Source organism: Micromesistius poutassou (genome assembly GCF_964030765.1).
Source record: "Micromesistius poutassou genome assembly, chromosome: 8".
NCBI classification, from domain to species: domain Eukaryota; kingdom Metazoa; phylum Chordata; class Actinopteri; order Gadiformes; family Gadidae; genus Micromesistius; species Micromesistius poutassou.
Window position 1 is genome coordinate 13,952,652 of NC_140278.1, and position 17,072 is coordinate 13,969,723.

A 17,072-nucleotide genomic window follows, 5' to 3' on the forward strand; every position below is an offset into this window, starting at 1 on the left:
CTGAACAACACTTGAAGAGAACGACAACAACAACAACATGTCCATGTTTAGTCCCAGACACTGGATATTCAGTCTGTTGTAGCAAAACCATGAACGACAGTCCAGACGACTGCTCTCCAGTGTGGCGGGGGTCCAGCGTTAGCCCATAATACTCCTATTGTTGCTACGATAACAAATAGCACAAAAGAGTTTCTGAGTCCCGAGGCAAAGAGGACCCGAGGACCCGAGGACCCGAGAAAGAAAAAAAAAAAGCATGAAAAATATCAAAAAGAGATTAACAACACGACGAGAAGAAGAAGAAATGACGGCTGTACATTAAAGGTTAAAAGTTAGAATCTTGACCCCCAGGTCCTCCCCAATCCCTCCACGTCGTCCTCCCATCGCCCCCGTCCAAAAAGGTCAAACCAAAACATCCATACTGTCGCCGGTCCCCGGGGGCCCCGACGAAGCGGCCGGCTGATGGAGAACGATGGCTACCGTTAGCATGTTGCTATCTCCCCTCGAAGCAGTCCAGGTACTCCAGGATAAGGTCGTAGCAGAATCGATACTGCTCCTGAGGGGCACAACGTAATAACACAGATTGATTGGTAATAGAAACATTCATGTCCTCCCCAGTCACCGCCCCGAGGCACAGTCCCGGCCTGAACTGGGAGAGGGCAAATGCATCTCACTAGAGCAGATTTGCGTAAATCAATTTCACCAATTCATCACTAATTACTACTAGTAATAGCAACCCTGGCCAGGGCAGGAGGTGATCGAAGATGGATGGAAGGGAGGACAGAGGGAACAGCTAATTTATAACCTTCGTAAGGATAGACTCTTAACACGCTTCTGCTGGACAGGGGCCATGGATACAGAAGGTAAACAGGCACAAAGACAAACAAGCAAACAGACACACACACATACCAAACACAAACACACACATGGGCCAGGTTTTCAGTTCAGTTCAGAAAAGACTGAAATTTCAGGCTCAGATCCATAGAACAGCATCATAGCATATCAGCATCAAGGACCAATCAGACAGGGTTCCTGTACCAGAGACTCCACCATGTTGGGCTTGCAGTTGCGTAAGGTCTTGACGGCGTAGAAGACGTCCACCATGTTCTGGTACTGGATCATCTCCAGCAGGATGGTGCTGGCGCAGAAGCTCCCGCTGCGACCACCGCCGTTCCTGAACGCAACGCGGACGCAGACGTTAGGGGGCAGCACCAGAGATCAACAGTATTTCATCTCATAGGGTGTTCATGTCATGTGTTGAGTCTACTAGGGCTCTTCTAACAACATGTGTTTAGTCTCATATGGTTCTTCTCATAACATGATTTATTCTACTAAGGTTCTTCTAATAACATGTGTTTAGTCTCATAGGGCTCTTCTAATAAATTGTGTTTAGTCTCATAGGGTTCTCATAACATGATTTAGTCTCATAGGGTTCTCATAATAACATTTGTTTAGTCTCATAGGGTTCTTCTAATAATATGTGTTTAGTCTCATACGGTTCTCATAACATGATTTCCCATAAGAGACATGTTTTCCACCTTAGAAGGCATAAGGCATGTTAACAATAAGGGTAGGGTCAGTTGTACCCTTATTTATACTAATTATTTTGCCAAATGGCCGACATTTATACAGCGCTTTTATCCAAAGCGCTTTACAGTGTTGACTGACATTCACCCATTCATGCACACGTTCACACACTGACGGAGGAGTCAACCACGCAGGGCGACAGCCAGAGACACCACGACACTGGAGCCGGGGATCGGACCAGCAACCTTGCGGCTACCAGCCAACCCGCTCTACCTCCTGAGCTAATACCCCCACATTTTGCCAACAGAAGCATGTTCTTTTTTGACAACGAAGTGGCCATGTTGTCCATAACATCCAGTCAAGTTATACCAGTGTGTTTGATATCCCATCTATTATCATGTCTAGCATTATATATATACTTTTACTTATAATATATATATATACCTATATTCTTCGCTCATCAACCAGAGTGACATTATCTCACATGAAGAGCTTTTTAAATATTGAGCAACCTTAATTGGAACTGTGCATATGAAATATTCAGCATGCATTCCCAGCCATCTATTTTTCATAAATTTTCAGTTTCACTCCTTTAAATCCCCCTCTATCCAAAATCTCTTATCAACATGTTGCGTTACGGTGTCTGCATGGAAAACATTCAAAACAAAAATAAGTTTCAGTAGACAAGCATCAGAACTGCTGAACATGTGAAACCGGATAACCGGTCAGATAACCAGTCCTACCATCTCATCAAATGACGATATCTGATTGACCCAACATGTACCTAATAACAGTCTATTGGAAGAGTTGTGGGGAGAGAAGCAGCAAACTTATGTCGTTTCGGGCATGCTTTTAGCATTCCCAAACTACCGCCTTAGTTTCCTTAAATTAAACACTGTATCGCTGCACACCAGTGGACAGACCACTTCCTGTCCCCTGAGCCTGGCATTGGCTGCAGGAGGAGCCATTGAGCCAAGAGGAAGGGACATCATTGGCGAATCCACAGTGCTCTAAAGTAATCAATCGTCCTCAATCGCCTAGGCACTCTTGGATTTACCATGGAGAGACTCGACGCATTCTGTATTAAGCCATAATTGATTTAATCTCCATAATCTCTTTCCTTCCCTGTTGTCATGGGTAACGCTGTGTGACAGTGCTGAGTGATGTGCTTTTGCGTGGAGGTATGGGAGGGGCGGGACTATTCATATTCATCAGCAGTAGCAGTCGCTGTCTGAGGTAGGGGGGCAGGGGGGAAGTTGTTATGACAACGGGAGGAGTTGTAGCAACGCATCTGACTCAAACACCGGCTTAGCGTTTCGCAGCAGGCTTTAGAACACCACAGAGCCATTTAGGATGAGACACGCTCAGAATGACAGCATTCTACTGACTCACACACACACACACACACACACACACACACGCACACACACACACACACACACACACACACACACACACACACACACCAGCTTGTAGCTCATCGCTCATCAAAGCCCTTCCGACCGTGAACACACACCAGGTTGTCAGTCAAAGGTTAAGGGAGTTCAGTTGACGTTCATGTATTGCGTCAGAATTCTCTTCGGTTTTAATCCAATAAAACTCGGAAACTCGGAACGAGAAATAGAAGACCTTGATCATATTAACTCTGTTATTAGGCATCACACACAAACTGATGTTCTGGAACCACACACACACACACACACACACACACACACACACACACTAATGGTATGTACCCACACAGACACACTGATGGTATGTAACCACACACACACACACACACACACTGATGGTATGTAACCACACAGACACACTGATGGTACTGTAGGTACCCACACAGACACACTGATGGTATGTAACCACACACACACACACACACACACACACACACACACTGATGGTATGTACCCACACAGACACACTGATGGTACTGTAGGCACCCACACAGACACACTGATGGTATGTAACCACACACACACACTGATGGTATGTAACCACCAGTGGCGGCTGGTGGTTTTTAAAGTGAGGGAGGAAGGACTGCACGCTTGGTTGCCATTGGCCTGCTTGGACTGTTAGTGGCCTATGGTGGCATAAGCAGGGAGGGATAATTATGTGAATAAAATTGATACAAATCCACAGCATTGTACTTTGAAAGCTGGTGGGCAGCATGTCTTGGACTACAAGGGCCGAAGGAAAGGATGCAAAGCCAATTAGTCAATTCAGGCCTACTCTTGATTTGTAAAACTAAATAAAAAAATCGGGGCCTATCATTGGGCATATTTTTGCCCTCCATGACTGAAGCTATTGGTTGTAATTTAATAATGTTAATTTTCAGCTACAATTGTTTTAAGAAAAATTAAGACACAAGACCAAAAGTGATGCCATTTAAAATGCATCATGCTCTGAATCATTCACTAACATCCTTTCCACTATATCAAACAGAATGGTCAGAGTAACAAACAATTAAAAGAACAACAAGAACATAATTTCACAACTATTTGAACGTGGGCTGTAAGCCTAACATTGTTTGAGGCAAATGTGGATGTTAAAGGGATAGTTCAGGATTTTTGGACATCGGGTATCATTTCCAAGTGAGCCAGTGTGTTATTTATCATTGGAGACCGTTTTCAACACTTTTCATTCAGTCCTTCTAGTTGCAGAAATCGCTGGTGCTAGGCTAGCGCAAGTCGAGGGGAACTGCTAGCCTGCCAATAAAAACTGTTTTACCCACTCCAAAGTACACCCGATGCTAATATTAGAAATAAAACTATCCTTGTATCGCAATGATCACATACATTTTGGGGGGACTAATTTGTCAGCAGCGGTGGACTGATATTTCACATTGCTCTGGTGTAGCAACCAATTCACTACAGCAGTGGTAAACAGACAAGCGCACTCCAGGTAATATCAGTCCGCCGCTGACGTAGCTTGCTTCCAACTACAGGGATTATAAACTAAATGCAATGCGATGCAAGGGTAAGTTTATTTCTAACACTATTCTATCAACACAGACATTTACATCGATAGTCTGGCATTATAATTGGTTTGCCTCGGGAGTGGGTAAAACTGTTTTTATTGGCAGGCTAGAAGTTCCCCTTGAGTGCCTAGCACCAGTGATTTCTGCAACTAGAAGGACTGAATGAAAAGTGTTGAAAACGGTCACTTGGAAATGAGACCCGATGTCCAAAATCCTGAATTATCCCTTTAATGTATGTTTCAGAATGTTGGTCATGGTGTTAAGCCAATGAAGATTGAGGACTTCATTTATAGATCAAGTCAATCCTCCTCGCTGTTTGTGTTGCAAAGATATCAGTGACCTGAGGGGTATTCCATCAACCAAGTTAAGCATAAAGCCGGGCTTATTTAGCTTAGCCTGGCTTCTTTCAGCTAGAGTTGTGTTCCATTAACGTGACTTAAGGGAATCTCCGCTAAGAAACCATGGCAACTTATCCGACCAAACTAACCTGGTCGGAAGCAGGCTAACTGTCAGGCTAACTTGAGCGGTGTTTCAGAGAAATCCATCTGTCAGCAACAATTGTACCTTCAGAAGGTTCCGCCAAGCCTAGTCCTCATGATTTTGTCATAAATGTCATAAATGTACATATATGAAGTACAAACAGCGTATATTTTTTTTATACATTTTTATACAAATCTATGTATTATAACGAAATCAGCAATCAGCAGTTGGGTGAATGGTCTAGCACTTGCCCTGTGGTTTTTATTAATGGTTACGGTGTTCCCTTTTTGAGTTATTATATGCTTGTACTCCTCATAGACCTCTGTTCGCCGCTGGAAAAGATCCCACTTGGTCATTTTCGGACATTTGATCCATGATTCGACATTCACGGTTCTGGGATGGTTACATATCTCGTGAACGCGCATAATCCACGATAACATCAGCCTGGCTTATACTAACCTGACCAAGGCGCGGCTGAACTGCGCTGATGGAACGGCTTAAGCCTCAAGTGGAAGTTGGCGCTAGTTCTAACTGGGCTTAATCAACTAAGCGCCGCTTTCGTTAGCGACTTTGATGGAATACCCCTCTGGTCTCATACCAAACTTTTATGTGATTTAAGTGATTTCAGAATAACGGCGTGTGTAGCGCCACGTTTTCGCCACCCTTTCAGACGGCTTGGTAACCCAACGGAGGAGTGACAAAAAATAGGTAGGCTCAGCACGTTTATTTCGGGACCTTGCCCAACTTTTGGCGGTGGAAACGCCAATATAAGCAAACCGAGCTGCACCGAACCGCACTGCTCGGTGGAAACGCAAAAATCTAAGCGAACAGAGCCGCACTGTACCACAACGAACTGTAGCGCACCGCTTGGTGGAAACAAGGCATACTACTGTGCGGGTTTGTTGGTTCTCGTAGCCTAGTAGAGACTTGAGGGGATAAACCCTCCCTCCGGGCTGCTCCACAGCCAGCCTGCTCCTCCTACTTATTGGTTCATAGCGCAGCCAGGGCTCCTGCTTATTTATTCATAGCACAGCCAGGACTTCTTCTTATTGGTTCATAGCGCAGCTCCAGCCTATTCGTGAATAGATGTTGACGCGATTCAGATGCCTTAGCTAGTCCGACCCACTCAGAGGAGGAATTTCCTCCTCTCTCCCATTGAACCCCATGTTATCCACCAGCTGCCAGTAGTTCCCGAGAAATGAATGGGAGTCAATGGAGGCTGAGGGAGGAACGTCCTCCCCAAAGTAATATTCAATAGGCTATAGGGGGTGCTTATGTCCCTTTACCCAGGGAAACGAACATTACATATACAAATGCATTAAAGTAGTCATATTTAAGGGCATTAATCCATTAGAGTAGTCTGGGCAATCTACAATTTTTATTCTCAACAATGTTAAGGAGGATCTTCCTCCCTCTCCTCACTGGAGAAGTCTCCACTGGTAGGTACCCACACAGACACACTGATGGTATGTAACCACACACACACACACACACACACACACACACACACACACACACACTGATGGTATGTAACCACACACACACTGATGATATGTAACCACACATACACTGAGGGTGTGCAGGTTGTACAGAGGCGGTACTCACAGGCAGTGGACGATGGTGCGTCCCTCCCCACACTCCCGCTGCCACTTGTGGACTTGAGCCAGCAGGTTGAGGAAGGCCTTCTTGGAGTCGGGCACATCACGGTACGGAGACCAGCGGAGGAACTGGAACTGACACACCACTAGCTGACCCTCCTGGAGCTGCACAGGACACACAGACACACACACAGAGTCTGAAGGACTGTTTCTTTAGCAGTGGCCATCTTGGAGCTGCACAGTACACACACACACACACACACAGACACACACACACACAGTCTAAAGGACTGTGTTTCTTCAGCAGGTGGCCATCCAGTTCACACACATACATGGAGTCTGAAGGACTGTGTTTCCTCATCAGATGGCCATCCAGTTCACACACACACACATGGAGTCTGAAGGACTGTGTTTCCTCATCAGATGGCCATCCAGTTCACACACACACACACACACACACACACACACACACACAGAGTCTGAAGGACTGTGTGTTTCTATAGCATTGACCCTCCAATCACACGACACACACACACACACAGAGTCTGAAGGTCTGTGTATCGTATGTGCATGTATATATTTCGACGTGTATGTGCGTCTAAATTTCCATGTGTATGGATTTTTGCGTATCTGCAATCATGTGTGTTCGTCGGCATGCACCTGACGTGTGCCTGGATCCCGGCACTGTTGCCAAAGCAACGGTGGTGCGTGGTGTGTGTGTGTGTGTGTGTGTATGACATTATCCCCCCCCCACCCCCCCCCCCCCCCTCTCCCTGCCCCACACCAAGCCAGGGCAGGCGTCTCGGCGGTGCTCAGTCAGCAGCCTGACCGGGAGATTTATGGGCGGCCGGGCGGATCTGGAGCTGAGCCGGGCGCGAGGCCCCGGCACGCTCGTAGCTCCTGGCTCCTGGCTCCTGTGCAGACCTCCAGCCGGCACTTAAGGAGCGCAGGGGCAGCTGTAAGTCACGCAAATTGGGCTGGTGGAGACGCCCCCGACACTCCGAGGAACGGCCTCGCTGGTGGGGGGGTGGGTTTACAGAGCGTGCAGACATGGCCCCGGGTCAGTACCTCATCCTCTCATACATGCCTGCACTGCACTTTTTTTTCCGGAAATTTGAGTCCCCGTCTTTCGCTCGACGACCGATGTGAGGATAGTGCTAAGCGAGGGGGGAGGGGAGAGATGGAACGTTTTCCAACCAGGGATGTAGTGCGGCGGAGCAGGGGGGGGAGAGAGCAGGAGGGGGGAGGTGGACTAAGGGGGAGGGGGGGGGGGGATGAAATAACCTGTGAGGGGTGTGAGGGAGGAGGGGGGGTATGAGTGCCAGGCAATGCGCCACCGTTCCCGCCACTCAGAAAGACGGCCGTGATTGAGCTCGCCTGAATGCACATTTGTAATTGTCCACGATTGTCAGCCATTCGCTTCGGGGGGATAAAATTGACTCGCTGAAGTTCTATATTTGAATTGCCGCACAGAAGGAGACGAGGATCATAGAGGTTGAGAATTTTTTTTTGTACACAACGGAGTGAGTTGACGCCAGCGTACACATTTACACGCGCACACACACACACACACACACACACACACACATTTATATTCAGCACAGGGAGGCGGGGCCCTGTTAGAGGAAGCAGACGTCCCCTCTGCCCCCTGCACTGTGACAACGCTGTCAGACGCTCCGTTTGGCTTCCCGCCCCTATCAAAAGTTCTCCCTAATTCCCTGCATGTCAGGCGTCTCATTTGAATGTGCGACACGGTTTAGGAACAAATCAAAGCTGCGGACTTGGGGGAGGGATGGGAGCGCTGGCACCTGAGAGAATTGCTGGTATACATATGGATGGTAATAGGAATACTCCTATTCAACGGACAGTACACAGACCGGCTTCTAGGCAATCCCACGTCGATTTGAGAGACGGATAAACGGACCTTCATTATCTCCCAGGCAAAGGACGTCATTTGGTTTCCTGCTGGCCTTTACCCCGTGATTTAGGTGGCCCTATGGAAATACGAGATCCCAGATCCCAGATCCCTTTCTACTGTGACTATAGATAGGAAAGATAAATATGGGCTAGGATGACATTTGACATTCACAGCAAGTGAACGGCTCACACTCAGGTACCGCCTTGTGTGACAGACCATCTCTCGGGGGGGGGGGCGTACACCTGTGGGTGTGTTCAGGAGACGGTGAAGACCACCTACCCGCGTCACGTTCTTGACCCGGAACAGACGTGTGACGACGTCGTCGTCCGCCGACATGGACAGGAACTCCACTTCCATGGGCCCGTACTGCTGGAGACCGGGCTCGGGCCAGTACTGAACACAGGGCTGCAGGGGGGCAGGACGGAGACACAGAGGAGGACAGAAAGACGGAACAAATTTAAAAGACAGAAAGGCAGCAAGAAAACCGATAACCTCGTCTGTATGTACTATATATACTATATAACTATATAACACTATATAATTAGGGCTGTCAAACGAAACATAACATTTTTATGTTTCGTTTCTAACATTTTTTCGCATAGTATTGGTGAGTTAACTCGCAATTAATCAAGTTTTTTTAATTCTATTTTAAATCCAAACCAATTAAAGTTAAATGAGATTATCAAATGGAATGACATATTATCATTCATACCAAATGTACTTTTTAAGCAAAAACTAGACCAAGTGATCTTGAGGGAGTTTTATTGACTCACTCAGTGCGGGTTGAATATGAAACTTACGGAACACCACAGATTTGGGAATTGTAAACAGGCAGTTACCTAGTACAATTGTAAACCAACGGTTACTACAAGTGTAGTTCAAATAAGTAGCACCACAGATTTGGGAATTGTAAACAGGCTGTGACTTACTGCAAGTGCAATTGAATGTAAAGTAAGTGGAACAAAAAAAAAAATGAATTCTGATATGAATGTGGACATTCTGTGGGCAAAACCTTTCAAAATCAAAACAACAAAACAAATAATGTGCGTTAATGTGTCATTTTTTATTAATCAAATTAAAATAAGATAGCATTAATGCGTAATTATCGCGTATTACAGCCCTATATATAATACTACACTATATTATACTATACAATTTTTTATTGTTGCATCCTCTGCATAATGGTTAAATATGAATGAGAGATTATTTCAGTTTCAGAATCCAGAAAGTCTATGTTTGTGGATGAAATAATTGTGCCACCAGGCAGTCTTTTCAATGGCCTGCAGTGAAAGCATTTGCAGATCGTCATCCTGAGGATCCCACCAGGGAATTACACTAACATCATTCCTTCTGTGTCTGGTACCGACTTCAATGCCAACTATACACTCATCCCTGAATAAAGAGAGTACACGCACGCACGCATGCACACACTAGTCTCCTGGGCTCCTGCAATATATATATATATATACGTATAAATACACACACATATATATATTAATATATTTATAAACTATACATACATATATATATAAATACACTTGCAAGTCTGTGCAGTCACACAGACCCATGCCCCTTATTTCATCATCCATCATGCATGCTGCCTCTCAGCAGGATTCAGGGTGATCAGAAGTGATCGCAGTTTGCAACCACATGCCCCCTCTGACCCTGCAGTCATTGGTCTCTGTAAGGGAAACGTTTCAAAGATTTTATCACCTTTTCCCTTATTGTCTCCTGCATTGTTTATGTATAGTATAGTTTGGTGTAGTGAAGTATCCTGTATTATAGTGTTTTCTAGAGAAATATAATACATTATAGTATTGTGCAGTACAGTAGGAATTTCCATTAGAATCACTCTTTGAGAATACACAGTACTGCAGTAAATTACATCTAACATATCCAGATAAAAAGATAAGCTGTCTTACCTCATGAGTGGGAAATTAATGAATTCAGAGCCATGATTTACTCATAATTTCTCTAAGATATGCCAAGACCAATAAACTTGAGAGAAGCAATAAATTACAAGAGAGTTTATACTCATTAGCAGCATATGACTACACTTAAAAACAGGTCAGCAACCGCCCTGACGCAGTTCAAGACCGGCCCATAAAACAGGATCAAGGATGAAACATTAGCGGGAGATACAAAATAAAAAGGCTGTCAAGTCAAAAGGTGAGCGTCACCATTAAATAGTTTGGGTTTTATTTATCACCCAGAGGTATTAAGAAAAAGACACCAGACTTAAATCACATGTCTATGAAATCACACCGACGTTCATCCACATGTTTGATACGCATTTAATCTGCCCGCTGCAGGATCACACATCCCCACATGTGAGGATGCAGAGTATCCCATCAGAGCCAGAGATACTGCAGCCCAGGCAGGGATGAGCTTAAAGGAGAAAGAGTGCAGGCAACAAAGAGGACCTTGAGAGAGCCTGGAGGGTGAAGCTATTATCCAGAGCTCCAACTTGAAACATGGGAGTGAGGCGGAGCTATCTGGCGATGCCTTCAGATCAATGTGGTCAGAGATCAAAGCTCCACAATATGGCATGAGGGTTCTAATCCCAAACACAGAGATACACAAACCAGACTGAGGAGGGGGTGGCAGGGGGAAACTCAAGTAAAGTTCACATACAGAAAAATACCCCTGAAATACATGCACCCCTACACACACACGTCCGCATGCTAACACATTTTATTTTTATTTATTAACCTTTATTTTACCAGGAAATTTTCCCATTGAGATTTAAAATCTCTTTTTCAAGGGAGTCCTGGCCAAGAAAGCAGCATAAACATAAAAGTTCCACATTTAACATTTAAAAAACAAAATTCACATTTAAAATACAATACAAGACACAAAACACAATAAGACAAATCACAATAAAGCATCAATTCCATTTGTCAGTAAGTCAGTGCTCAGTAACCGAACATGTACAGTTTGTGGTTAAATAGTCCTTAATCCTGCTTTTGTAATTGTTCATGGTGATTTGGGATTCCAGTTTAAGGTGATCCTGTAGCTTACACCAAGATGAGGGTGCAAAAGATTTAAAAGCACTTTCACCGAACATAGTGCGTCTCCGAGGAACGTTATACATAATAAAACTGCTAGACCGAGTGATATGAGTACTGTTAGTTCTAGGAGCCAGTAGAGAACACAAATAAGGAGGTAGTTCGTGTAAAATTGTCTTATAAAGAAACATATACCAGTGTTCCATTCTACGGGTATATAAGGAAGACAGACTTTCTCATACAACTTGCAATGGTGCGTTCGGAAACCAGAGTCAGAGACAAATCTTAATGTTGCATGGTACACAGAATCGAGCATTTTCAGAAACGATGAATTTGCATGCATATATAAAATATCTCCATAGTCAATAACGGATAAAATCACTGCTTGGACAATTTTCTTCCTGGCACCAAAAGAAAAACAACATTTATTTCTATACAAGAAACCCAGTTTCATCCTTAGTTTTTTATTAAGGCACCCAATGTGATGTTCGAAAGAGAGATTCTCTTCTAGGAAAAAGCCCAGGTATTTGAAGGTTGTGACTTTCTCAATCACTTTGCTATTTAGAGTAACAATCTGGTAGTCATTTATATCAGATGTTTTTTTACTTCTTGAAAAGTGGATCATTTTGGTTTTGTCAATATTTAGTACCAGTCTTAATTCATGTAGGTTTTGCTGAACAACATTAAAAGCTGATTGGAGGTCCTTAGTTGCACTTGCTAAGGATGAAGCAGAACTATACATAATGGTGTCATCCACATAAAAATGGAATTTGGTATTTGTAACATTGCAACACAAATTATTAATATAAATCGTAAATAAAATAGGACCCAAAATGGATCCTTGCGGGACACCATTTTGTATATCTTTACAGCTAGACAATAAACCGTCAGCTTGTACACTTTCTTTCACTGTCTTCTATCGCTCAGATAGTTTTCAAACCATTTAACAGATTTTGAGGAAATTGTTCACTATGTTCACTAGCTTCTGTAGTAAAACAAAGTGGTTGACTGTGTTGAAAGCCTTTGATAAGTCTAAAAACAGTGCAACACAGTGTTATTTGTCATAAATTGCTGTTATTATGTCATTTAGAACCTTCATTGTAGCAATGGGTGCAACCTTAACATGCACCCATACACACACACACACACACACACACACACACGTCTGCATGCTAACACATGCACCCATGCACACACACACACACACACACACACACACACACACACACACACACACACACACACACACACACACACACACACACACACATGTCCACATGCTAACACATGCACCCAAAGACACACAAACACACTTCCACAATCATGCATGCAGCAGACACACATACACACATCTACATACCCATCGACACACAGACACACACACACCCATCTGCGCACACACATACACTATTATACAACTATCAAAATACTCCTCTACACACGCAAACACAGATATCTTCCCTGCAGCATTGGAACGACCCAATGGGAACGAGCCAATGGAAACAGGCCAATGGGAAAAGGCTGATAAGAAGCTGTGGTGCGCTCACCCAGGCGGAGTTTGATTGGTTGAGCTGGTTGAGCATGACGACGGCGGTGCAGCCGTAGTCAAACACCAGCCTCCAGAAGTCGGTGGTGGTCCCGGGCAGCGGGTGGGGGGTCACAATGAGCGCCGCGGGCCGGTAGAAGCTGTCTGTGAGCGCGGCGTTGATGTAGTTGTTGCTCTCGCCCTCCGTGGTCACCAAGAAGGCCAGGGCGCGGTCGGGCGGCAGCACGTCCATGCTGCGGTTCTTCTCCCGGTTCCTCGGCAGCAGGGCGATGCTACACTCCTCCACGTCGATGTGGGGGGTGACCGAGTTCAGAGTCTGGAGGGAGAGAGAGACATTAGTCTGGCGACACAAGGCAATTGGAGATCCCGTAGCCTACTAATCTGAGGTTGTCTGAATGCAAGAAAGGTGTTGGGAGAGCAGGAAATGGACGCTACCGGACCTAAACGTTGACAGGAAATTACATCTTTCCGGAAATAACAATTTCCAACAAACTGGAGATATAGAGAATCACTTTGATATATAGTGATAGTGAATTTCACACGGAGAGAGCTTTTTAAAACAAACAACGTTTATTTCCTGAGCAACATTAAATTACATGATTTCCTCTCATTGAGAGTAAACTAGTGAATATTTAAAAGAATGAAGTGAAGTAGTGGAGGAATAGAGGAATGAAGTGACCTAGGTGATGTATAAATTAATTAAGTGGACTACTGGACGAATAGAGGAATGAAGTGACCTAGTGGATGTATAAATTAATTAAGTGAACAAGTGGCTGTATAAAGGTATGAAGTAGAAAGTGGACATATACAGGAATGCCTCAGGCCCTAATGATGATGTAATAACCTCTGAACATCATTACGCTAAAGTGATTGAGTACAAACAACCGACGCTTCATTACCCCGCCGTCGTAATAAAGGAAATGTTTTTGCAACCCAAACGCAACATTTCCCGGCCAATTATCTTTGATAAACACCGTGTTTACTCTGGTGTACAAGGACAATCTAAAGATAATTTTTTTAAGGATAATTAGAACAGAAGATGACTAATGAAGTGTAGATCTGGGAGCCTCTAAGGAGGCAGGCTGGTGCTCTCGGCCCGTACAGTCTGAGCGTAGAATGCTCTAAAACGGTCCCCCCCCCCACCAATGTCAGACGGATGGGTTTACAAGATCAAAGGGATACCGAAGGCGATCGCGTCCGATCTCCAACATGAACACTTTGTAACCAGAGAGCTGCCCCACCCGGTCTGTCACCCGAGTCTCCCCAATAAAGCACCCAGGTAGTGAATCCGGCGTAAAACCTGTGTAGAGAAAAAATAAGTGTACAACCGAATATGGTATCAAAAAGAGGAGAGAAGAGGAGACACAAGCTGATTCCAGGATTGCTTTGAAATGCGAGAGGAGGGAATCAATGCCGTGGCCAACTGATCAGAGGGAGGGAACACAGCTGCTAGACAACGCAGCGAAACAATGGCTAATAACCAAAGGATGTCAGGGACACACACACGTGTTATTATTTCAGAAACACTGTTAACTTTGAAGAGCTTTTTTCCCCCATCGATGTGTTGTTGGTTGAAGCATCTCTGTCGTTATCCAAGCCTCAGACTCCCCAGCAAACTATTACATAATCTTGTTTTTGTTGTATTTTTCTGTTTTTTGATGGCAGCATCGGAAAAGCAAACTAGAAAAACGACTACAAATGGGAGGAAGATCCATGCGAGTGATAGTGCTGCATCATTGGACAGCCAGGACTATTGAAAAACGTCCTCTTAGAGGATAATGCAGTCCTGGATGAGAGCGGTTGGAGAAGTCTCAGACAAAGTCAGAGGTGGCTAGAAAGTCTTGTTTTTGCTAGTATAATACAAAACCTGTCCATCAGGTCTTAAACGCCTCTATAACACGATGATGCTGACTCCTCGTTCTCTTGTCCATGGGAGGTTTCCTCTCACAGAGGTAAGGTGACAGTATCATAACTAATCCTCTGCATACATTACCAGAATATAAAACAATCTAGAGACTAAAAGTGAGAGGTTGGATGAATATTAGGACTGCGGCTAGGTTATATGTCGATCCTCCACACACACGCATGCACACACACACACACACACACACTCACAAAACAAGTAAAAACCCTCAGCCTTTGACCCTGCATCCAAGCAAAAATAAAAAACACCTCTCCCCAATCCCTATCCCCATGTCTCCTCCATACCTGTTTTTGTTGACATTGAGGCCAAACAACCTTCATCATTTGATTATAGCTTAACCCAGTGGGCTGAAATGTTGATGCAGCGGATGCCCCTGTCGTTCCACTGACCTGGAACTCTTCCCTCAGCTGGGAGGAGTTGCTCTGTGAGTCCACCCGCAGCATCTCCTTGTAGGTCAGAGCGAACTCGTTCACCAAGATGGCCGTCTCCCCGCACAGACAGGCCTCCAAAATGGCGTCGTGGATGAAGACGTACTGCTCCTGCAGAGCGGAGATAAAAAAACAGGTTGGATAATGTGTGCTTGTTGTGTGTGTGTGTGTGTGTGTGTGTGTGTGTGTGTGTGTGTGTGTGTGTGTGTCTGCGTGTGTATGGGTCTGTTTGAAAATGTGCATGTCTCCATCTGGCTCTGTCTGCAGCAGGAAGGACAGAGCTGTGCATGACTACATATCAATAAATAATCAGGAAAGGTAAACATTGGATATTTTTTTCATTTTTAATCTCCCCTTCTTGTCCTGAATTAAACATGTGCTATACTGTTCCAAAGAGCTCATGCCAGGGAATTAATAAATAATTCTGAATCAACAAACACTCTTAGACTGTGCATTGGATTATACTGTCCGTGTTAATAACTACAAATGTAATAAACAGTTGAGCCAATATTAGATTGACACAAATAAAGGGATATGCAAAATACGTGCAGTTCTACAGGGAAGTGTGTGACCGGGGAGCTCACAAAGGAAACCATGGTGATCTTATCTTTTGAAAAACCATCTTCTTCCTTTACACAGCTCATAACAACACGTCGCAACGCGCTACATTCATAAAGTATGTCAGAACTATAAATACATTAATAAATAAATGCCAAGGAGCACATTTGAATGTATTCAATTAGTCACATAGAGAACAAAGTCTGATTTCATTTACCATACTATACATGTACTTGTTTTGAGTTATTTATTCAGATGTATTCCTTTCTGTATTCTATGTAATGATATGTTTCTAGGCTACAGGGGTTCATGTAGGCTGTATGCATCTCTCCCTCTCATATAAGTGCTATAGGAAGCGAGCGACATAATACAGCCGCTCTCTATTCCTGCTCCGTTTGCTTTGTTCCGTCAAATCAACAAGAGTCCATTTATTTTTTGGGTCACGCTACAAATATGAACTGAAATCCGCGCTACAAATATGAAGAGAAATTTGCATTTAAATTGTACATATTTATATGTGTATGTGGGAGCATCAGGAGTGGCCAAAAGCAGCTGACCTCTGTCTGGATCATGTTGATGCGGCGAGAGCACAGGGTCTTGACACAGTTGTAAATGTCCACTACGCCCTCACACTCGGCCATGTCCAGCATCACGTCCAGAACGATGTAGCAGCCAGTTCGACCTGCCCCAACACTGGTACACAGGAAGGAATACGTTACAATACACCAGAATACACATAACATAATACACTATAATACACCACAATACACCCTAATACACCATAATACACAATAATACAGCACAAATGCACCATGCTTGTTACCGGTATATGTCTATCACATTTCCCTCATGACAATGGGAGATGAGATGGACAACATAAGGTATACGTATGTATTGTAAGTATTTTACAAAAAGAACATGGGGGACATATTAATGTTGAATAAGGTGGAATAAGGTGGAATTAATAATAAAAGACACGGCAAAATGCAAATATGTATTTCTTACTTTACCCAATACCTTTAGGTATTCGTTAAACCATGCATAACTGCATTATGCATGTCATTTACCCTGTCAGGGTTTTGGATTCCTACTAGGGTCCCCCATGCTAAAA

The 17,072-nt window shown here is 44.2% G+C and overlaps 1 protein-coding gene across 1 annotated transcript in view; it reads right to left on the minus strand.

Annotated features, from left to right (window-relative positions):
* Positions 1-425: 425 nt before the first annotated feature.
* The window catches only part of ptprub (protein tyrosine phosphatase receptor type Ub), a 143,083-nt gene continuing 126,436 nt past the window's right edge, over positions 426-17,072 (minus strand). The window contains exons 24-31 of the mRNA XM_084471924.1: positions 16,785-16,807; positions 16,519-16,654; positions 15,365-15,514; positions 13,053-13,367; positions 8,777-8,902; positions 6,587-6,744; positions 1,036-1,171; positions 426-553 (exon numbers count right to left, since the gene is read on the minus strand). Of these exons, the coding sequence (XP_084328050.1) occupies positions 491-553; positions 1,036-1,171; positions 6,587-6,744; positions 8,777-8,902; positions 13,053-13,367; positions 15,365-15,514; positions 16,519-16,654; positions 16,785-16,807 (1,107 nt within the window). The 3' untranslated portion in view covers positions 426-490. The remainder of the gene's footprint in view (positions 554-1,035; positions 1,172-6,586; positions 6,745-8,776; positions 8,903-13,052; positions 13,368-15,364; positions 15,515-16,518; positions 16,655-16,784; positions 16,808-17,072) is intronic.